Consider the following 24,318-nt stretch of genomic DNA (forward strand, 5'->3'; position numbering starts at 1 on the left):
AAAAAAAAGTAATGTTTACTGAATTTACAGTATAAAAAAGGGGAGTATGTCCCTCATCATTACACAAAATTCATGTTTATCTTTTCTTATATTTTCTTCGGTCTCAATGCATTGATGCATTTTATGAAAAAAATGCATTTTTTTTTGCAATTGGGATCATATTTTATATAAAGTTTATTGTTAGCCTATAGTTATCAGGAAATAATTACTTACAGGGCACATCTCTTCTTACAAGTACCCTAAGACATATAAAATAGACCCTTATTCTCACATTTAGCAAAGATCTGTTATCAAAAACACACTTACTATTAGGGTCATCTGCGTGTACTGACACCATTACACAAATACAAAGAAAAAGGTCATTGAAATTTATCAGTGTCATATGAAGTTCATTGCACAGAATATTGTTTTCCCATAATGTGATATTTTATTATGAGAATTTCATTGACAAATTTTTTCTAATTTTAGCACAAAACTTGACATTTCTCCTAGATAAATCATTGTTTATATACTCGAAACAGGCCTGAACTATGGAACCACTGAACTTTTTTTTTCAAAGTATAGACTAAGACATGAGGGTCCCCCACCAAAAGTATATCTGCAAATGTATTCTCTGACCTTAGTTTTGAATTCATTTCCTTAACTCCACATTTAATTTTCTATCAGAGGGATTTATGAATCTTTATAAACTGTGATACTTTGTAAAATTAATTTACCTGTCTTATTTTTCCATTTATCATTATATAATTAGCATTTTCTGAACATTTTAATAACTAAGCAACATTTTATTATGTTAATCACACTACTGCTAGAAACAATAGATGGTGTGTAGAAATTGTAAGAAACAACTCTGCATTTCAATTTTTGCACAGATTTTGTTTTTTTTCTAGGATTAGGTTTTCCTCAAGGGGTCTTGAAATATATTACCAAATTTCTTTAGAAAGACTACAATGATCTACTCTAATCATGAGGGTGCCTACCTCAACACACCTTGCCAGCACTGAGTAGTATTATTGTTCAGGATTTTGTTAATGTGACCAGTAAAAGGACATCAAATGAGTTAACATGATTTTTTAAAAATTATTATTAGCACAAACCCATACTCTCAATGATGCTTCCCTTACCTTATATTAAGTATTCAAGAGTCTTCTTGTCTATTTGTTCTATAGACCTGTGTCTATCCATGTGATAATTCTATACTTTCAAAGAGAAAGTACACTACACAATTACCTCTAATAGTAAGAAAAGTTACAATATAAATGTTCAACATTACTGAAGTAGTTATATGTGACATAGCTGCAGATTGAAACAATTATTAAAAATTATGCTTATAGAGTTTGCCAATGATCAGATGCTAAATTAGAATATGTTGGCATAAGGGCATTTTGCAACTATTGATATGAAAAAAAAACTTGTTTCTGTTGAATTTAAAAAAATGAAGAGGTAATTAACAAAATACTGTCAGTGCTCAACTCAATTAGTGGAGTTACGGGTGCTTTATGCATTCTTCCCTGGAACTTTCATTATTTTCTAAATTGCACCAAGCTATATACTTTTCCTTGCTTGCTTGCAAATCTTTTCTAGATTAGGGTGGGGCTATATATTTAAGACACAATGCTTTTAATTACATTGTCAATATCCCAAGCTGTTGATCAACACTTTAAATATTCTTTAGCTGAAAGAATTCAGAGAAACATCAAACAAGAGAAGACTGCTATTTTAAAAATTCACTTTTCCAATGCCCAAGTTTAATATTTGATTTGAGACCAAAGGAAAAGAATAAATAATAATGTTTTAAGGGGGGAAAAGCATAGCAGAGAAAGACACCTAATACCACATTTTTGATTCTGTAACTTAATAATCACAATCCATCTTTTCGAGGTCATATAATTCATCTTCTAAACTGTGACAATATCAATTCAAGTTATGCCATCTCAGCTCACAGCAACCTTTCAGTTTAGTTAGAGTGTCTCAGTGAAGGATGGTTAGTAAAATCTTGAAATCTACCTGTCAAATGACGGCTTTTCTCCGCAGTCAAAAGCATCCTGCAGTTCCTTGACCAGGTTAGCCTGGCCTGGCAGTCGGAAGAGGCCCTCCTCCTTCAGCCCCCTTTGTCGGATGAAGTCCACACACTGCTCCACCAACATCGGAGCCAGGCGGTTCCCATACCTCTTCTCATAGCGAACAGTATCTTCCAGTTTCTGTCCAAAAATGCCTGGAGAAATAAAGGATCACAATGAATTTGAGAAATTCATCTGTTCCTACTATGTAAGTTTAAGCAAACTCTGGGAGATAGCGAAGGACAGGGAGACCTGGTTCTCTGCAGTCTATAGAGTGGCGAAGAGCTGGACACGACTTAGCGACAACAACTATTACTACTCCTTTGTTCTAACTACTGGACCACAAGAGAATTCCCCTCTCTTCACTTTTGTTTTCTTTTTCTTTTTTAAATAAAAGGGCACCTTCTGTTTTCAGTCAAGTGATGATGCCATGATTATAATCAAGGTGATAAACCATGAAAAGAGACACAGAATTTTCACCCATATAAAATATTTCAGACAGTGTCTGCTCTTTAAAATCTTAAACTATTAATTTACTGGAAAGAAAAAAAAATGAAAAAAAAATTGAATTATGAAGCTCTATGTTCTACAAGTGAGGAGACAGGGTCATGGTGATTTTTCCTAACAGGAATGAGTATCTGATTACATATTGTCTAGAATTAGCAGCACATGGGGGTAATAAAAATCAAAATCATTTTGACCAGTTTTATTCATTATATTTAAATACTTAACAAATGATGCATTTTTTTCTGCGTGCATTTGGGGCTGAATATTCCCACTCTGCATCCTTGGTACCCCACTGATTAAGAAACAATGCCTCTAAAATATACTAATATGAGGTGGAACTTGGAAAAATAACCAACCAATGAGAAAAGGGGAAGAAAAGGAGCCAAAGCAAATATGATTCCAATGTTCCCAGATGGGATGAATATTACTGAGAGGTTTTAATGGCCTAATGAGTTTCATAAAAGGGGAAGAAAAATTAGTGGTGCATGTTGAAACTATGTAAGACTCTGGAATGTTTGGGGAATTATTTCAAAACCGTTAAGTTCCGGATTTAACAATAAGAACATATGCTTTACTTCTCTATCGGTAAAATAATTTATGTATGGATTCAGTAAAGTAAAACCATCACATTCCATGCAATAAACACTTGCTACTAAACAGAATATTCTTAGCCTAGGCAGAACAAAAAACACAACAAATGAAACTATTCTCCACCTGGTATCCAGTCTAGCACTAACATATTCCTTTGAGGAAAAACGCTTGAATGATCCGATATTAATATTTAAGTGCATATAAAACAATTGGTAATTAGCTGAGTTTGTAGACTTTGCAACAAGCAGTTTCTCAATAATGGTATGTTAAACATTGGAATCACTGATCTTGGCTTTTCTGTTACTTGCAGCAGTGTCCAATACTTTATGAAGTGGTGATAATGATTTGAAACTCTTAGTGTTTTAATAACAAAGCTTGAAAACTGACCATGAATGAAGAATACTGACTCTCTCTCTATGGAGCTCTTTCATGCTTTCATGCCTGGAATGTTTGGATTCTATCCTGCCAAAATTAAGGAGATAGCCTTTCAGAGGCACTTCTAAATTAAATTAAAAAAAAATAATGTTAACATTAGGGAATAAATCTTATCTATCTGATTTTTTACTTCTTTTTTTTTTTTTTTGGACTGACACATTATTAATACTTAAGGTATCTCCCTAAATCCAGCAGAAAATCTATTAAAGATGTTCCAGTTTAACCTCAATGTGCGCCACACATGAGAACCAAACTTCCAAGATTTAGTTTTATGCAGTAATGAAAAACAGTCAAACATTCTTTTCTGATCAGGGTTCCTTTATTCCCCGAAACTCAGGGAAGTGATAAAGGATACAGTAAGTTTTGCTTTAGAAGGGTACTCTGGTTTTCTTTTCTTCCCCCTGTTACACATAGGCTTGCCTGTATGATAAGAATTTTCTTAAGTATAGCAACAAACTAAAAGCCAAGAGCCCCCAACATTCATTCATGCATTAAGTACCTAACATGCACTAAGTTGTTGACATGTATTCCCTTATTTCCATAATAAATATACATGGTAGCTATGAAACTGAGAGAGATTAAATACATAAGGTTAGTTACACAGCCGGAGAAGGCAATGGCACCCCACTCCAGTCCTCTTGCCTGGAAAATCCCATGGGTGGAGGAGCCTGGTGGGCTACAGTCCACAGGGTTACGAAGAGTCGGACTCGACTGAGCGACTTCACTTTCACTTTTCACTTTCATGCATTGGAGAAGGCAATGGCAACCCACTCCAGTGTTCGTGCCTGGAGAATCCTGGGGACGGGAGCCTGGTGGGCTGCCGTCTGTGGGGTCACACGGAGTCGGACACAACTGAAGCGACTTAGCAGCAGTTACACAGCACCAAGTCACAGAATGGAAATCCTTATCTAGACTTAGCCTTACAAATCTTTGCTTGTCTCTGGGTACCTGTCCTCTTCCACTTTATTTAACTCAATTATCATGTGTTTTCATTTTCTAGTAATTTAAAATATTAATAAATTCTAAAAGTGAAGAAAACAGCATATCTTTTCTGTGCTCTGAAAAATGGTAATAGCGAGGCTGTATTTATGTATGCCAGGCATGGGTACAAGCAGGTTATCTGCACTTCTCTTACTTAAAACTCACAGCATCCAATGAGGTAGGCACCACCATATTGCTGAGGAGGAGACTAAAGCACAAGTAAGTAACTTGCTGGACGTCACAAGGTAAAAGGTGAAACCAGGATTTGATCAAGACTGCTGAATTTCAGATGACTGTGTGTGCATTACAAAATATTGCACAGTGGGCATAATGGCTAAAAACTGAGTTACAAAGGAAGAGCTGACTCATTGGAAAAGACCCTGATGCTTGAAAAGCCTGAGGTCAGGAGGAGGAGGAGGGCAGAGGATGAGATGGTTGGATGGCATCACCAAATCAATGGATTTGAATTTGAACAAACTTTGGGAGATGGTGAAGAACAGGGACGCCCAGAGTGTTGTAGTCCATGGGGTCACAAAGAGTTGGACACAACTTAGTGACTGATCAACAATAATCTCAGATATACAGATGACACCACCCTTATGACAGAAAGTGAAGAACTAAAGAGCCTCTTGATGAAAAGGAAAGAGGAGAGTGAAAAAGTTGGCTTAAAGCTCAACATTCAGAAAACTAAGATCATGGCATCCGGTCTCATCACTTCATGGCAAACAGATGGGGAAACAGTGGTTGACTTTATTTTTCTGGGCTCCAAAATCACTGCAGATTGTGATTGCAGCCATGAAATTAAAAGACACTTACTCCTTGGAAAGAAAGTTATGACCAACCTAGATAGCACATTAAAAAGCAAAGACATTACTTTGCCAACAAAGGTCTGTCTAATCAAGGCTATGGTTTTTCCAGTGGTTATGTATGGATGTGAGAGTTGGACTATAAAGAAAGCTGAGCACCAAAGAATTGACTCTTTTGAACTGTGGCGTTGGAGAAGACTCTTGAGAGTCCCTTGGACTGCAAAGAGATCCAACCAGTCCATCCTAAAGGAGATCAGTCCTGGGTGTTCATTTGAAGGACTGATGCTGAAGCTGAAACTCCAGTACTTTGGCCACCTCATGCGAAGAGTTGACTCATTGGAAAAGACCCTGATGCTGGGAGGTATTGGGGGCAGGAGGAGAAGGGGACGACAGAGGATGAGATGGCTGGATGGCATCACCGACTCGATGGACATGAGTTTGAGTAAATTCCAGGAGTTGGTAATGGACAGGGAGGCCTGGTGTGCTGAGATTCCTGGGGTTGCAAAGAGTTGGACACGACTGAGTGACTGAACTGAACTGATACATATTTAGCAACAGAATATGTAAAAGAGTTTTAGAATGTAGACAATACATACACTTGTTTAGAATTCCTGTGGGGAAAACAGTAATTTTCTGCTGTTTATCCAGTCTTGCAAAGCATTAGGTAATGATTAGTTGCATACCCCCCAGCCTGTAGCATTGGAAATAGAATGCTCCAAAGGTCTCTGACTTACAAAGGTAGACGGTGAATCAACTTCCCTATAAGAATTTTTTGTTTTTGGTGTGGAACTCAGGGAGAAATTGTGTGCTTAGTCAGTCACTCATGTACGACTCTTTGTGAGCCACGGACTGTAGCCTGCCAGGCTCATTTATGCATGGGGATTCTCCCGGCCAGAATACTGGAGTAGGTTGCCATGCCCTCCTCCAGGGGATCTTCCCAACCCAGGGATGGAACTCAAGTCTCCCTTGTTGCAGGTGGATTCTTTACCATCTGAACCACCAAGGAAGCCTAGGGGGAAACTAGAGTTGCAGAAATAGAGAATGGAGGCAATGGCGCAGGTAGAGGGGGAAAGGGAAGGAGCAGTGAACTGACAGATTGGGACTGACATATATACACTACCATGTCTAAAAGAGATAGCTAGTGGGAACCTGCTGCATAGTAAACGGAGCTCAGCTCTGTACCCTGTGGAGACTTAGAGAGGTGAGACTGGGGGTGGGGTAGGAGGGAAGCTCAAGAGGGAGGGGATATGTGTATACATATGGCTGATTCACTTCATTGTACACCAGAAACTAACACAACATTGTAAAGCAATTATACTCTAATAAAAGAAGCTGCTTTATTTAGAACTTCAACATTTAAACTTCAAATTTTAAAATGAACAACAAAAAAAGCACAAAGGTCATGAGCTATCCCCAACTAGCAGCATGAAGAAGAGAACATACTGATTAGTAGATTATTAACAGGAATATCCCCTGTGGTGTGAGTCTTGCAAGCAGTTCCAGCTATGCCCATGTAAAATCTCAGAGAGGTTTCACCTTCCCTAACAAAAGCATCCTTGGAATTTCTGGGGAAAACAATCCATTATGCATATTTTCCCCTGGACGTACATTGATGGTGTCATAAAGCATCATTCAGGACGTGACTTTCCACCAGACTGAGAAAGTAAATCACACAGGTGATTTTACTATATCTGTGGGAGTCTGTTTCAGCTGGAGGGAGACACAGAGGGAGAGGAAAAAAAAATTTAAAGAAAATCTAAATAGCTTCAGGATTTGTGAGGTTCTTCCTTTATATACTCCATGGCTAGAGGCAGCCTGTGGCATTACTGAGTGCGATCAGCAAAGTGTATTCAAATTCTACTCATTGCATAAATAAATAAATAAAATACAAAGCCAAACATCTTTGGACTCTCCATGGTTTGTAATTATTCACTTTGTTCCTTGATTCCGAACTCAGTGTAACACTGGCTGCATTTCATCACTTCCTATCTTCTTGCTGATCTGTTACAATACGGCCTCCAACATTGTCATTTCACTGAGAGCTTTCAGAACAGTTACCAATAACTACCTAGTTGCCAAATCATTGGGCAGACTTATTTTTTGCAGTGCTTTAGGGTTCACTCCCTTTAAAACCATCAATCTCACTCTTCTTACTTATACTTCTCACATCTTATGTAATTCTTGCCTTCCAGAATGTTCTTTTCAGTCTCCTTCTTGATTATGCAATCTACTACACCCTTCTTATAAGTTTGCTGGTCCTCTGGATTCTGTCCACAGCTCAGTTCACCTCACTTTACACAATTTCTTTATTGGATTACACTCAATCTCACAGTGTAAGATTTGCATCTCAATCTAGGCCCCTCTTGCACTGGATTTCCAAGTGCCCATCAGACCCCTCAACATGGGTATCTCAAAACATTGTCAAACTCAAAAATTTTAAAACTGTTTGAACTATTTTTCTTCAAAACCTATCATATTTCCTATAGTCCTGATTTTGGTTCTCAGAACCAGTGATCCCCCCAAACATTTGAAGGGCCATCTGCCCTAGACCTAGATTGCACCTTCCTTCACAACCCTCATTTAATGACCACATTGTTCCCTTCCAAACTCATTGCCATTAGATCCTCAATACTTCTTAACTGACTTTTATAGAGCCAAGTTCCCAAGTCAGGCAAGTGTTGCCATAGTGATTGTCATAATATTTAAATCAGATCATGCCACTGTCTTTGTGTTTAATTTCTTCCAATGGTACCCACTGGCTAACCAAGCTCATTTTCATGAAATGTGTGTGCTCAGCTGTGTCCGACTCTTTACAAACCCATGGGCTGTGGCTCAACAGGATCCTCTGTTAATGGGATTTTTCAGGCAAGAATACTGGAGCAGGTTGCCATTTCCTTCTCCAGGGGATCTTCCCGACCCAGGGATGGAACCTGCATCTCCTGCACTGGCAGGTGGATTCTTTACCACTGAGCTACCTGGCAGCCCTTTCATGAAATATAGTCTCTGTAATCCAGTCTCTGCCGCTCCATCCACAATTCAATCAATAGGCGTTTAGGCGGCACCCTTTCTATGCCGGGTACTGGGCCATAGTCACCCTCATTACTGCTGCTCCCTCAAAAACAGCCTACTCAGTAATGATGTTGAACTATTTGTTGTTTCCTATGTGTGTTATGACTTATTATATTTTTGGGTGTCCTGGTAGAACATAAGTCTTACTGTCAAGAGTCAGCCTAGGAAAACTTATCCTGAAAAATTCAAATCATATAATCTCCTGTGTTAAGTCCTTATAAACATTCCCTCATACCCATCCCAGTCACAAATGTGTTATGTTTCTTCTTTGATTTCTTAACATATCACTTTCTAATTATTTATTTAGATCCTTATCCACATGGGACTAGTTTCCCACCAGTAAAAACAGGATTGTTCAAAAAATAAAAAAAAGATTATATTTTCACAATTATTATAAGAAGAAAATAGTATACATTTATTATTATTAAAAATGATGCTGGATAACAGCTTATACTACTATTTATTTTACAAACTGAAGGGAAGTTTGGGTAAATTTCTTTAGGTCCTGCAGACACAAGGACCGAGCTGGGATTTGTGACAGATGTGAAGGACTTCAAGGCTCATACTTCGCTCTATCATCGTGTCCTGGTATGAATGTTTGTGTCCCTTCCAATTTTCTATGTTGAAAATCTAATTCCTATGGGAATGATTGTTGGAGGCAGGGCCTTTGAGAGGTGATTAGGTTATGAGTATCCCTTCCCCCTGGTGGCTCAGATGGTAAAGAATCTGCCTGCAATGCAGGAGACCCATGTTCAATCCCTGGGTTGGGAAGATCCCCTGGAGAAGGGCATGACAACCCACTCCAGTATCCCTGCCTGGAGAATACCATGGACAGAGGAGCCTGGTGAGCTACAGTCCACAGGGTCACAAAGAGTCAGACATGACTGAGTGACTAACCCTTTCACCCTAGGTCATGAGTGCAAAGTTCTCATGAGTGAGTTGGCCAAAAAACATTGGGTTGGCCAAAAAGTTAGTTTGAGTTTTGCCATACGATATTATGAAAGACTTGAATGAACTTCTTGGCCAACCCAAATACCTTTATAAAAAGGACCCCAGAGAGTTCTCTCGTTCTTTTTCTTTCTACTCCTTGAGAATGTAACAAGTGAACAGTCTGCAATCCAGAAGAGGGCACTCATTGGAACCCAATCATGCTGGCTTTATCACAGTCTTTCAACTTTCAGAACCATGAGAAATAAATTTCTGTTGTTTAGAAGCCACCTAGGCTGTGGCATTTTGTTATAGCAGCTTGAATGGACTTAGGCACACTCTCTTGTTCTCTGGAATTCAGTACCAAAGTGGGTAAGGATTGAGTGTTCCATAAACATCTGTGGAATTAATGTAGGCATTAAAACAAAATACTTCACCCCCTCAATTAAAGGAAATAAATTAATAACTCCCAGGTAAAATGAAACTTATCAAGACTTCACAAGTTGTGGTACTGATTACTATAAAAAATTGAAAACAAAAAAGTCTTTGTTGATGAAAAAGGTACAAATTAGCCAAGTTCTTGGTCATTACATAAATTTTCTACTATCAAAAATTTTTCAGAGTTCTGTGACACTCCCATCCCATAGATTACCACCAAGTCATATAGAGAATTTTCTTTTACTTATATTTCTGCTTACTGCAACCCTGCTAGCAGAATAAGTCTTGGTATGACGAGGATTGTAATAATTTTCAATTAAAACTGAACATATGTCCATGGTAAACAGACAAATCAAAATAAAAGACATAGTACAGAACTAAGAAGCAAAGTCAGCCAAGGCTTACTTTGGTCTCTCACCAGCAGTTTCTAAGTAGCCAACAAACCTTACATGAACAGAAACCTTTGAATTCAAGAAGCTCAGAATCTATATAACAACCAAGGAATTTGGTGAAAGCTTGACTCTCCTTGCCAGAATGGGGAATAAGGGAGAAAAATTAAGTCTTGAAATAATTAAGGGAGTGTAATAACGTGAAAATAGTGACTGGGTAGCATTGGTCTTAGACCAGCAGAATAATTAGCAGAGTAATTAAACTCATCATTTACATCCAGGTACCAAGCCACAGAATTTACATGCATTTTTTTATTTGACACTCACAGACATTTTTCAAGGGCATCTTCCTTCTATAAACAGACTCAGAGATGCAAGGTGACCTAAAGTCATACATACAGAAAGCAGTAGATCTGGGATATAAACACAGGCCTATATGATTCTAAAAGTCTTCCTTTCTTACTGGATTATATTAATTCAATTCAGACATAAATTTTTTTCACAGGAACACTGCCCACTCTCTTAGGATCATGTAGTAGAAAATGCCTTTCCATAACTTCCAAAGATCAAATCTGATTTCACATAGTTCATATGAATTACTGTCTTTCCAGAAGAACCCATAGTGAGTCTTCTTATTCATAAGCTCCTCAGAATTCATACATAATTTGCTGTAGTGCTTTTTACAGATTAAATAATTAGTTTTCTTTATGCTTCTTTATCCTCAAGGAGGGTATGAGCTCATAGATTCCAGGAAACCTGTTTTGTTTGCTTTCTTACCCCCAGAATCATTTGGTAGGTGATTCTGTAAAACTGTGATGTGTGAATTGATGAGATATTAATACTTACAGCACCATTTAAAATTATATGGATTTAAATAGCATTCTGTTGGACAAATCAATTTCCATAAATGTGATTATAATATCGAAAATATACAACTAACTTAAAAAAATTTTGGTTGTATTCATTATTACTATAAAGATATTCTATTCTGTTATTGCCTACGAACTAGTAGGTTATAATACTGTAGGTAACCAGTTTGCAATAAATCTTAAATCGTGGATTGAAAAGACGTATTGCTGTTTCTAACTTTAAGAAGAAATAAACAAATATATATATATAATATATATATGTAAACACATAGAGGTATACATACACACACACACACACACACACACATATATATCTTATCACAAATGTGTTTAAGAGCACTTGAAGATAGCTATGAAGATAAAGTGGCCTGATGGCAGCATGCAAGAAATATAAGGGAGGACTTCCCTGGTGGTACAGTAGATAAGAATCCATCTACCAATGCTGGAGATATGAGTTCAATCCCTGGTCCGGGAAGATTCCACATGCTACTGAGTGCTCTAGAGCCCAGAAGCCGCTACTACTAAGCCCACGTGCCGCAACTACTGAAGCCTGAGCCCTAAATCCTGTGCTCCAAAACAAGAGAGGCCACGGCAGCGAGACGTCCACGCACCACAACTAGAGAGCAGCCTCCACTCCCTACCGCTGTAGAAGAGCCCACGCAGCAACGGAGATTTGGTGCAATCAAAAGTAACTCAATCAATTAATTTAAAACAGTAGATATAAGAAGAGTAAAGAATGCAAGAGGTGAACAGAGACAGCCTGATGAAGAAGTGAGAGCCAACACTGACTCGAAGGAAGTGTGGACAGACTGCAGAGCAGGGGCAAGGACAGAAGCCAAGCAGCGGTGTAGGAGATAGGTTTGGGGAGGAAAGTGGGGCCAGTCTGGGGAAGTGGGAACAGTTGGAATTGCTTAGAAGGCCTTGATAATTACATAAAATAGTCAGGACAGCCTCCTGGGAGCAACAGAAACTCATAAAACACTTCTGAGCTGTGGAACACTGCTTAACAGTACTGTTTCAGGAATGTCAGTTGGATGACCCTTAGCAAATTAACTGTATGTTATAGGAATGTGTGAACAATATTGAGGGTAAAAAGAGGTGAGGATGGATGCTGTCTTGAAGAGCCACTTCTAAGGTTAAAATCAGTTTTGTGCTTCTAAGATGCTTGTTCCTTGGAAGAAAAGCTATGACAAACCTAGACAGCATATTAAAAAGCAGAGATACCACTTTGCTAACAAAGGTCCATATAGTCAAAGCTGTGATATTTCCAGTAGTCAGTCAGGTATGGATGTGAGAGTTGGGCCACAAAGACTGAGAACTGAAGAATTGATGCTTTCAAACTGTGGTGCTGGAGAAGACGCTTGAGATTTCCTTGGACTGCAAGACCAAACCAGTCAATCCTAAAGGAAATAATACTGAATATTTACTGGAAGGACTGGGGCTGAAGTTGAAGTTACAACACTTTGGCCACCTGATGTGAAAAGCCGACTCATTGGAAAAGACCCCGACGCTGGGAAAGATTGAGGGCAAGAGGAGAAGATGATAACAGAGGACAAGATGGTTGGATGGCATCACTGACTCAAGGGACATGAGTTTGAGCAAACTCTGGGAGATGGTGAAGGACAAGGAAGCCTGGCGTGCTGCAGTCCATGGGGCCGCAGAGTTAGGCATGACTTAGCAACTGAACCACAACAATTTACAATAGCCAGTACATGGAAGCAACCTAGATGACCATTAATAGATTAATGGGGATAAAGATGTGGTGCACATATATTAATACAATGAAATATTATTCAACCTTAAAAAGGAAGAATTAGAGTCAGTTCTAGTGAGATGGATGAACCTAGAGTCTGTTATACTAGTGAAGTAAGTCGAAAAGAGAAAAATATCATATATTAATGCATATATATGGTATCTAGAAAAATGGTATTGATGAACCTATTTGTAAGGCAGCAGTAGAGACGCAGACATAGAGAATAGACTTATGGACACAACGTGATACAGAGAGTGTGAAATGAACTGAGAGAGAAGCATTGAAACATACACCACAATATGTAAAACAGACAGCCAGTGGGGATTTGCTCCATGACCCAGGGAACTCAGTCTGGTGCTCTGTGACATCCTAGCAGGGTGGGATGGGGTGGGAGGTGGGAGAGAGGTTCAAGAGGAGGGGATATATATAAATATATACGGCTGATTCATGTTGATGTACGGCTAAAACCAACACGACATTGTAAAGCAGTTATTCTGCAATGAAAAATAAATAAATTTTTAAAAAGTCAGTTGTGTGCTTGAAACAATAAAGGCACAAGCAATGAAGGTGATGGAAACAGAAATGAAGCTGAAAGTATATAAAGAAGGAAAAAGCAATATGTTGCTGTTCAGTTGCTAAGTTGTGTCCAACTCTTTGTGACCCCATGAACTGCGGCCCTCCAGGCACCTCTGTTCGTGGAATTTTCCAGGTAAGAATACTGGAGTGGGTTACCATTTCCTTCTCCGGGAGATCTTCCCAATCCAGGGATCTCTTTTGTCTCCTGCATTGGCAGATGGATTCTTTACCACTAGTGCTACCTGGGAAGCCCACAGAAGCAATATGGCATGACCATTAAATTGTTATCAGAGATGGAAATGGCAACTCCAGTATTCTCCCCTGGGAATTTCATGGACAGAGAAGCCTGGTGGGCTACAGTCCATGGGGTTGCAAAGAACTGGACATGATTTAGAGACTAAACAACAATAACTAAATGGCTATGGTGTGTGTGTTTGTGGGGGTGGGGGGGCAACTGAGGAATTAATGATGACTTATCTCCAAGAAGAGAGCAACCTGAGAAAAAGACAAGATAAAGTTAGGGCTTAAAATTGTACTTTAGTATGTCCTGTGATCACAGTAATCGTAAACTAGCCAGCCCTTCCTGACTAGATCCAAATGACATCAGGATCCAAAATGTTATGCACCCCCAGGTAATTAAAAGATCAGTTATGCTCTGTATATTCAATATTAGTCTTACAGAGGTAAAAAAAAAATAAAGTATCAAATAAGTAATACATTCTAACTTTTACCTCAGCAGAACATAAATCCAAAGCACCACTCTCCCCAGCTTCCTGCCCGATAGATGGTTTACATTCCCTCGATTTTTAAAACCACTGGGAAAGTATGTTCTGAGACCCTTGTGTGTGTAAATGTGTGTGTGTATGTGTGTAAGTGTGTGTGTGTGTGTGCACACATGTGCTCAGTTGTGTCCAACTCTATGTGACCCCATGGACTGTACCCCACCAGGCTCCTCTGTCCATGAGGATTTTCCAGGCAAGAAGACTGGAGTGGGTTGCCGTTTCCTCCTCCAGGGGATCTTCCTGAGCCAGAAATGGAACCCATGTCTCCGGCAATGGCAGGCAGATTCTTTACCACTGTACCCCCTTGGGAGACCCTTATTCATACCCAAAGAGAGAAACAGAGATGGAAAGAACAGTAAAGGACCGAAGAGGTCTGAAAGAGAGAGGATGGCTGAGCAGCGAGTCCCACTGGCACAGTATAGACGCTGAATCCCCCCACACCTCTGGAAACTTCAGCTCAACTCCCCTCTGCATTCTGAAAGCCTTTTCATTCTGTCACCCTAGCCAGGACAACAGAGAGAATATGTTTTAAATATGGATCAGGAAAGCAGACATGTCACCACTTTTCACTTCTGGATGCTTTCCCATGATTCCTGAAAGGATTTCAGGGGATACTTTCTAAGAGGCTTGAGAGAGGAACTCCGAAACCCCCATCCACTTCTAGAACTCCCAGAGCACCCAGGGGATGACATAAAGAACAAAATGACTCTTATCTTAAGGTAGTGTGGCCTGGGAACCTGGGATTGAAAGAAAAGTTCATCCTTTTCAGGGCAGGACCTTGAATAAAGATCTAACACTCTCTGCTGGACGCTGCTGCTGAAGGGACTGGCTAGTGCACACAGAAAACGTCTCACAGCCACAGCCTGGCACTTTTTCCCCCAAAGCCTCACTGCCTAACTGGCTGAGCAGTGACCTGGGAGAGGCTGGCATGCAGGGCTCAGCAGAAGGGGAGATGGAACTTAAACAACAGCTGAGTGCTTCCGGCACCTCTCTTCTGACAGTGACCAGAATGCGGTTTTGTCAATTAAAAATCTGTTAATCCTTGACTCAAATGCTGAACATTCCTCAGATTACTAAGACTTTGCAGAGGCAAGGACAATCGTTTAAAAATAGCCCACGGGAGATGATAAATGGACGCCATTCCCACTCTGAGGCTGCCCTTTGCCAGCCTGCCCTTTTTTTTTTTTTTTTTTGCAGCAGTGCCTTGCTGATATTTCAGGAGAGAGAGGGAAGGGGGCATAATGAGTAGCAGGGCTAGCCAGGATTTTTGGAGATGTGCTATAGCTCATGACAAGACAGAAAATGAAAAACATAAAAAAAACCACTTTGTGTTTCAAAGATAAAGTAATTGTTCCCAGGAACATTCCATGTTACAAATGAGCAGCGATAACCTGGAAATTAGACCTTCTCTCCTTGTTTGGATAAACCCAATTTAGTTGCTGATGGGTGGAGGGACCAGAAGAGGGGATGTCCTTGAAGCAATGAATTCCTAGCTTTTTTCAGTTTCATTGTCAATTTCTCTATCAATGATGCAATCTTACAGTAACCACAAGATCTCTAGAGATCTGTAAAATATGAGATGTATCTCTCATTTAATTGTGGATGAGAGAGCAATATAAATTAACACCCAATTCCTTGCTTATAATATATGATAATGATTACAACCAGATATTAATTGCTCAAAGGAAAAGAGTCAGAAGGAACGAGGTTCAGTTTTTAAAATTTCCCACTATATCTTGCTTTAAATATGGCTTTTTTCTTCTATTTTTTGTTAATTACTAGATAATGTTAATCAATGGTGGGCAAATCAAAGAAAAAAGGGAGAAGGAACAACATTAGATGTTACTCAAATCAGCTCCTGATTAAGTTATTAACTTAGCATACATGACTTTAAAATTATAATAACCTAGTTCCAAGTTAAATAATAATTTGACTTAATTACTCCCATTCTTAAGTCAAAGGGCATTTTAAAATATTTTGACACATAAACATTTTCTAGAAATATTCTTTACATATATTTTGTACCCTTTAACTCCCCCTACACGAGTCATTTTTGAAACAGTTTCTTTTACTGATCATAAACTTATATTTTCCCACTCCTTGTTCCTGATCGTTCATATCTTTGCCCTCTCCCAATGCCACCTTCTGATGTATTTGGAAAGTCAAGGTGACCCCTATTTCTAATCAGTGTTAATCAATATGATTGAAAGCCTCCTGAAAAAGAGTCACTACAGATAAAGTGATTACTAAAATTTTCTCATTAGGGAAGGTGAGGCAAGGGCAGGCAGACAGAATCAAAGTGATCTCATGGGAGCACGGGACAGGGACTCGACAGGGACTCATTTCAAGGGGGAAAGACAGGGTGCGGGCTGCGGCTCTGGGGACAGCCCGAGGCAGCCTTGGCCCCTCCCCTCAGCATGGTGGGGCAGCTTGCTAGCTCTCCAGCTGTCTAGGTGATCCCATAGGACCACCTTCTTTAAGCCCCGCCCACCCGGCCCATTCACAGACGGTAACTAACAGATCAACAGGCGCCTCCAGAAATAAGTACAGACAAGCAAAACCACCCATCAACCACTCTAGTGCAGTTTTAAACTCTTGGTTTCCAAACTCCCATTTTATCTGAGCATAAACTGACCTTAAAGCATCAGAAAATATCTGTACATTTTTTTAAAAGGATATGAACATATTATCTACCTACCTTTCCGAAAACTAAAACATCGTTTGATTCTTCGGTAAGTAGTTTTAGGAAGGAAAGGAGTAGACGCCAAGGCACCCGAGGGGCGCTCCCCAGTATTTCGGTCTTCAGGCATCATACAGGCCCAAAGTTCTGAACCCGGTTCAGGCTTCCTTTAAAACCTGCCTCTGGGCAATCTCAGGACCCCACAGACTCTCCGCCTCATGTTTGTTAGGTTTGAAATGCTGTTTCCTAGAACTTGAAGATTTTGATCAGCCAGGTCCTGGATGGGGGATGTTACCCCCTTTCATTTACTTCTTTTTTGGCCCCCCCAAATAATAATAATAGTTTCCTTTTCTCTTGACTAATCCCGAGAGTTCTGGAGGCTGTTTCTTTTTAAAGTTTCTGCAGATATTCCAAAATGTCACAGCAAAAAGAACCATAGCAAGCAAGATGCACCTCCCATTCAGACAGCAGGATTGTTTAATTTTTTTTTTTTAATTGAGAACTGGCTTCTCAGCTGGAGTTGGGGGGAACTGAGGTTCCCCTGGAAAGGTCAGCAAGTAGGCATGAGCTGGGGGCAAGAGGAACAAAGACCACAAGTCCCCCGAGGGATATACTTCAGGACCGTCCTTGCGGGCTCCTTTCATCTGGGCAAAAGGGGAGGCTGATAATGGCACCTTCTCCAGAAGGCATTTCGATGCATGAGAGGTTCTTTTCAAAGAACTCCCTTGGTCGTTTTACAGCACCCCTCAGCCTTTGATGCTCTCGGCGGGCTTCTCCCATCTGTCTTCAAACTCCCGCAGCTCTCCAGGGCATCGCCACGTCAGAACAGCCCAGTGCCCAGTTCCAGGAAGGCTCCTCGCAGGATCCCTGTGGGAGGCAGCTGCTCGGGGAGCTTTTCCCCGCCCTCGTCCGGCTCCGGGTCCCCTTTTCTCAGCGAGGGCCGGGCGGGAGCTGGCCGGCTGCAGCCGCCGTCGGCGCGCCGCGGCTGCGGCTGCCTCCAGCGCCCGTGGCCACACGCAGCAGGTGCAGCCACAACAGGGGCAGGGGGAGGAGGGAGACGCCGCGCGGCCGTGTGAACCCCTGGTTCCTTCCTCTGACGTTGCGGCTGCCTCGGCTGGCGGCTTCATTCCTCTACATACCTTTACGGCTGGCTGCCTCGGCCGCAAACCGGCCCCACGGGGGGGTCAACTTTTGGACCGTCCCCTTCTGCATTTATTCCCTCCCTACACAAGAGTTATTTATTTATTTATTTATTTATTTATTTATTTATTTATTTTCCAGGTACTTTGCCACTGAATCTATTTGAGAGTGCTGACCTCAATGTGCCTATCATTAAAACCTATGGGTGTAAGGACTTCCCGGGCGGTACAGTGGTTAAGATACACCTTTCAACCCAGGGGGTTTGGGTCCCATCCCTGGGACCCAGGGGAACTAGGATCTTAACATGCCTGGTAGCCAAAAAACCAGAACATAAACAACAGAAGCAATATGGTAACAAAGCCAATGAAGACTTTAAAAATGATCCACATAAAAAAAAAAATCTTAAAAAAAAAAGCAAAAAATATGTGTGTGTTTATATACACCGGTGTGTGAAGCAGAAAAATATTCAAAATGTAGCAACAAGGAATCTGCAAGTATAACCACAAAACAAGTTAACTCCTTTACATATATATATTTATTTCTAACTAAAATGGGTTCTTATGTGTGTTTATTCATTTATATATTTACTTCTCTGGCTGTGGTTTGAAAACTGATCCTGTTTTTATACCTTCCCCAGCTCTTGCATGTACCTGCTGCACCCCAGCCCCCCCATCTACCAACCCCCTTGGTCCTAGTCACTGAATAATTGACTCACTGGGTTAATCATTCATCCACCTGGCTGTTCCATGAGCAGATTTGGAATGCTAGTGCTTTAACCCCAACTGACCCCTCACGCCTCTGGGTACCTTCTGAGCCTTTCAGCAGGAGTGTTAAAAAAGCTGTGAGGAACACTACAAAGGTACTCCCTTGAGAAGCTTCATCATCATTACTCTGACGAGCATGCCTAGATAGGAAAACTTCTGTTGGGAATCATTATTATTTCTGTCCCATGGTTCAAACATTGTTTTTGTTTTCTCTGTCACAGCAGGATGCTAGGAAAATAAGGAACTGTGACATATATAACTCAGTCCACCAAGACAGTGGAAGTGCTGGAGGTAGGCACCTTGGTGACTGAAAGCATCTCTCCTCTGAGCCTTGGTATGGAGGAAACATATGTAATCAGAAGCTTAGTTGAAACATTTTTTCTCCAGTGTTATTTCACAAGTATGGAAAGTAGAGGTGGGAGTAACACCACTTATGGGAGATCACACAGTGGTCTGTGTCAGAGGCAAGACCACCCTGCTTGCCCACATGCTAGTTATTCATCATGAGGATTACATTCAGTATTTTTATTGCCTTGACACATCTCTGACTCAAGGCTTTTCGTAAGGGGACAGAAATATACAGGAAGAACCCGTTTTAGTTAGTAGCTAAAATTAGGCTCTGCATTCAGATCTAATGAACAATTAATGGCATTCTCACTCTCCCCAGATCCTAGGCTGGGTACCTCCATATATACTGCCTCAGAAACAGTGAAAAAGGAACCCAGAGAAAAAAGACAAAAACAAACCAACCAGACAAAAACAAAACCCTAAAGTTTTCCAAAGTTAAATGCATGTTTTGACATCCCAACTTTTGGATTTGACTCTTAAGCAGATACCATGTACTTCTCAGCTGGCATCATAAATAGGGAAGCAACTGTTTTGGGGAAGGGAGGTTAATCAGGTAACAGGAGGTGGAGTTATCTAGATTCAATACTGAACTAGGTTACTAGGCTCTGCTGTTAAGAGAGGATTTCTCCTTTTTGCATTTCCACTGGTTCCCTGCCTTCATCTCAGTATTCATCGTAAGTTTGTTGTATTTCATAGGAAGAAACACCAAAGTCCTATATTTTATGATTTTCACTTAGCTTTTAATTTCTAAACATTAGAAATTCCTCAGGTGTTGCCTATATTTTAATTAAATTAAAAGTTCAATATAAAAACCATAAAGAAGAAATATTTTACATGTATAAACAATCTGAACAAGGTAAGCTCCAATGCCTCATGAAAACCTGTAACTATTTAAAAACACAGGCTGTCAAACTGCACTTACAGACACTGAATTATCATAATTGCTTTTCATTGGAGAATACATTTCCCTTTCCTATCTTCATCATAGAATCCAAGATCATTAATCCCAAATAAATACCTGTTGGCTTCCAATCTCCTTCCCACTGCTCAAAGATTGTTGTTGTCATTGACTAAATGGCATCCATAAAGACTTTTGGAAGGTGACTTTTCACCCTGCTTTATCATAGTCTATGTAGCACCTGTGGATACATCTTCAATGTATTTATTGCAAAGAAGGCATTTCATTGTCTATAATTGCAGTTTCCCCAGCCCAGCCCTAAGCAATCAGTAATCTACTTTCTGTCTCTATAGATTTCTCTGTACTATATTTTCACATAAATAGGACTATAGTTCAGCAGTAAAGATTTGGCCTGTAACACAGGAGAAGCAAGAGATGTAGGTTTGATCTCCAGGTTGAGAAGATCTCCTGGAGAAAGGCATGGCAACCCACTCTAGTATTCTTGCCTGGAAAATTTCATGGACAGAGGAGCCTGGTGGGATGTGGTCCATAGTGTTGCAGAGTTGGACATGACTAAGCAACTGAGCATGCATGCACACACACATACAGTTCCTTCTGACTGGCTTCTTCCACCTAGCATGTTTTCAAGGTTCAATTGTATTGTAGCAGGTATCAGTACCTCATTCCTTCTATGGTTGACTAATCCATTGTATGAACATACCACTTTCTGTTTATCCATTAGTGCATTTCCACTTTTTGGCATTTAGGAATAATGCTGAAATAAATATTGATGTACAGCTTCCCAGGTGGCACAATGGTAAAAAATCTGCCTGCCAATGCAAGAGACGCAGGAGGTTTAGGTTTGATCCCTGGGTCAGGAAGATCCCCTGGAGTAGGAAATGGCAACCCCCTCTAGTATTCTTGCCTGGAAAATCCCACGGACAGAGGAGCCTAGTGGGCTACGGTCCATGGGGTCACAAAGAATTGGACACGACTGAGTGACTGAGCACACCAATATTGATGTATAATTTTCCGTGTGGACGTACATTTTCATTTCTTTTGGGTATATTCCTAAGATTTCAAATGTTGGGCCATATGGTAACTCTATGTTTAATCATTTGAGAAACTGTCCAAGTTTTCCAAAACAGCTACATTTTACATTCCCAATAGGAATATAGGGAGGTTTCAATTTCTCCACATCCTCACCAATACTTGTTATTATTGAACTTACTGATTCCAGCAATCCTACCGTGTATGAAACAATATCTCATTGTGCTTTTGATTTTTATTTCCTTGATGACTAATAACACTGTGCATCTTTTCATGTGCTTATTTGGCTATTTGTATATTTTCCTTGCAGAAAAGTTTATTCAGATTCTTTGCCCATTTTTAAATTAATTCTAATTGAGTCAAAACTTTGATTTGTCTTTAGTTTTGAGTTGTAAAAGTTATATATATATATATTCTGGATACAAGTGCAAAATCAGATTTATGATCTGGAAATACTTCCTCCCATTCTATGGGTTGTCCTTTCACTTACTTGATGGCTAATTAATTTAGATATTTTTGAAGGACTCAACTATACTCATTCTACTTATCATACTTTTAAACACTCTTGTTTTTTATGTACTGAATAATATACTATCAATAAAACAGGGACTTGTAATTGTGGGCTTCCCAGGTGGTGCTAGTGGTAAAGAACATGCTTGCCAATGCAGGAGACATAAGGGACGATCCCCTGGAGGAGGGCGTGGCAATCCACTCCGGTATTCTTGCCTGGAGAGTTCCATGGACAGAGGAACCTGGTGGGCTATAGTCCATACGGTCACAAAGAGTCAGACTTAGCACACGCTCCCACAGTAAAAGTAACAGATCAGACTATTGTGCAATAAAGCAGGAAGAAGCTCACTAGTCAGAAGACACAAGGTTTCTTCCTACTTATATTACTAACGATATGACACTTGAAAATCATTCTTTCTCTCTGGGTCTTAATGACCTAATCTAAAAAATGTGAAGTTGAACTAATGGAGTGATTTTAAAATATTCTTAATCAGTGAAAAACTTATTTTCAAGGAAGTACTAAGTGGAACCCCAATATATAGGACAAAGGAATTCTCAGTCACATAAATTTATTATTTATTGCCAAGATTTATAATATTTCTTTAAAAATTAATCAGTAAGTATAGAGGAGCCATATTAATACAAAATATGAGATTTTTGGTGATATTTGCAACCTTCTATCAGGATCAGCATCAGTTTGGTTCTGCATTCTGTAATAACTTTAGGAAATTCTGACTTTAAGATGAGTCACAAAAGATTTCTTGCAAATTGAATGAGTAAGAGCTTGGTGTGTAATCTCCTAACACTCTTCAATTAAACAAAGAGGGCAAGAGAAGATTTATTCTTCAGAGTATTGTTTCTATTCTAAGTGTTCTATGTTAAAATAGATCTCTTTAAAAATAAATTTGAATCAAGCATTTGCAAAATTTCTGAAGCATATCCCAAAGGATAAAGAATGTAAACCAACCAACTACTAGAGTTCCAGGTTCATAAATTTGAAGACTAATACTTAAGAACCAAGATCATTTGTGATACCCCTGGGATGACAGGACTTGTTGTGGCCACTGATTTGGTGAAGTAAACTGGATCTCATTCATTTTTCTTAAGAAAAGGACAGATGGAAGAGGAGGAAAGGGAGAAAGTAACACACTTGATGGAAATAATCCCTCAACAAAAGTACCGTTTTCTACAGATATTAAGAATCCTCCTGAACTCTGGAGCCCCAGAAATCTGATAATGGAGGGGAGAAGAATGTCTTTAGAAACAAGATAAACTTTGAAAATACATATCCTTAGTATTCCTCATAAATCCTTGACCCTGAAGGTAACAGCACATGTATCTCTCATGAATAATCATGAAGACCTCTCTGCTAAGGCACCAGGATGGAGTCTTAGCCCACCAGCCTCTTCAAACATCTTAAAGTCACTTATTAGCCATTTTAGTATATGAATATGGTGACCACACAAATTGCCATCCAAATGAAGACACCATGAGAGCGAGAGGTAGCACTATCAAAAGTGTTACAACTGTTATCAACTGGGATAACAGTTGTAAACAGTTGTAAACCACAAACAGTTGTAAACCCAGGCAAACTGGGATGAATGGTCAACCTGTCTTTTTCCCACTTCATGCTAAAGGACCAACAATTTTCAGACATGTTCCACTGCTTTTATAAAATATCAACACATCTTCCATGAATCTTCACTTGTTATAACTTTAACCTGACTTTTCAACTTTTTAAAATAAATTTTTGAAGTTATTTTAAAATATAATGGGGTCAGTCATTAAGAAGCATCTGATATGTTAAGGGAAAAACATTTCACATCTGAATTCAGGGTGCTGACAATACACAAAAGAGAATATAAAATAAATACAAAAGTTGCAGTTGCTTTATTAAATATGAATTTGATTTATGCCATCTATTTTAACTACGTCAACATAAAATAATTAGGTTTTACATTCTTAGAAATACATGTTAGTTATAGATGAATATTTTGGGGTCCTTATTTATTTGGTTCCATTTACTGAATTTTCTGTTGAAATATGTTTTTCTGTTTATATTATTCTATTTTATAATATTTGACAGAAAAGATCACATCTTTTATTCTTCCTTCCTCCTTTTAGCTCTATTCATAGCACCATATACCTCATTCTTCATATATGTATTCTTTATACTGTATAAAAAGATTTAAAAAAAAAAATTATCCAATCCACAAATGCTTTCCTGATTTCAAAGATTTTTTTTTTTAAACTCTGTTAATTAGCAGATTCTCTTTCAATGCTTTGCCACTTCTATTTGATACCACTGAGCATCTGGGGGCTGAAATCTCATGCAAAACTAACAGACAAAATATTTTTTGTCCTGTATCTACATGCTATTAACTAATCCACATTTATGGTATCAGGGTCATAAATATTGTTAGTACAATATAAAAAGCAACAATCTAAAACAAAACTATTATTTCTTTCTATAATTCAAAATATTAATGGAAGAAATTTGGTTACTAATGATATTTGATCCAAATTCCCACGTGGTGCTGGTGGTAGAGAGCCTGTCTGCCAATGCAGAAGACATAAGAGACACAGGTTTGATCCCTGGGTTGGGACGATCCCCTGGAGTAGGAAATGGCACCCCACTCCAATATCCTTGCCCAGAGAATCCCATGGACAGAGGAGCCTGGTGGACTACAGTCCATGGGGTCTCAAAAGAATTGGACACCACTGAAGCTACTCAGCACACATGCA

General features: G+C 39.4%; 1 protein-coding gene across 7 annotated transcripts in view; it reads right to left on the reverse strand.

Annotated features, from left to right (window-relative positions):
• ARHGAP24 (Rho GTPase activating protein 24) overlaps positions 1–24,318 on the reverse strand; it is a 545,723-nt gene that overhangs the window by 49,265 nt on the left and 472,140 nt on the right. For 6 of the 7 annotated variants that reach the window (XM_070458184.1, XM_070458186.1, XM_070458185.1 and 3 more), the window contains one exon: positions 2,008–2,215. In XM_070458184.1, coding sequence (XP_070314285.1) covers positions 2,008–2,215 — 208 coding nt within the window. Of the gene's footprint in view, positions 1–2,007; positions 2,216–16,881; positions 17,768–24,318 lie in introns of those variants that run through there. The other variant, XM_020902094.2, reaches the window with a different exon arrangement.

The sequence above is a fragment of the Odocoileus virginianus genome, chromosome 29, assembly GCF_023699985.2.
Source record: "Odocoileus virginianus isolate 20LAN1187 ecotype Illinois chromosome 29, Ovbor_1.2, whole genome shotgun sequence".
Lineage (NCBI taxonomy): Eukaryota > Metazoa > Chordata > Mammalia > Artiodactyla > Cervidae > Odocoileus > Odocoileus virginianus.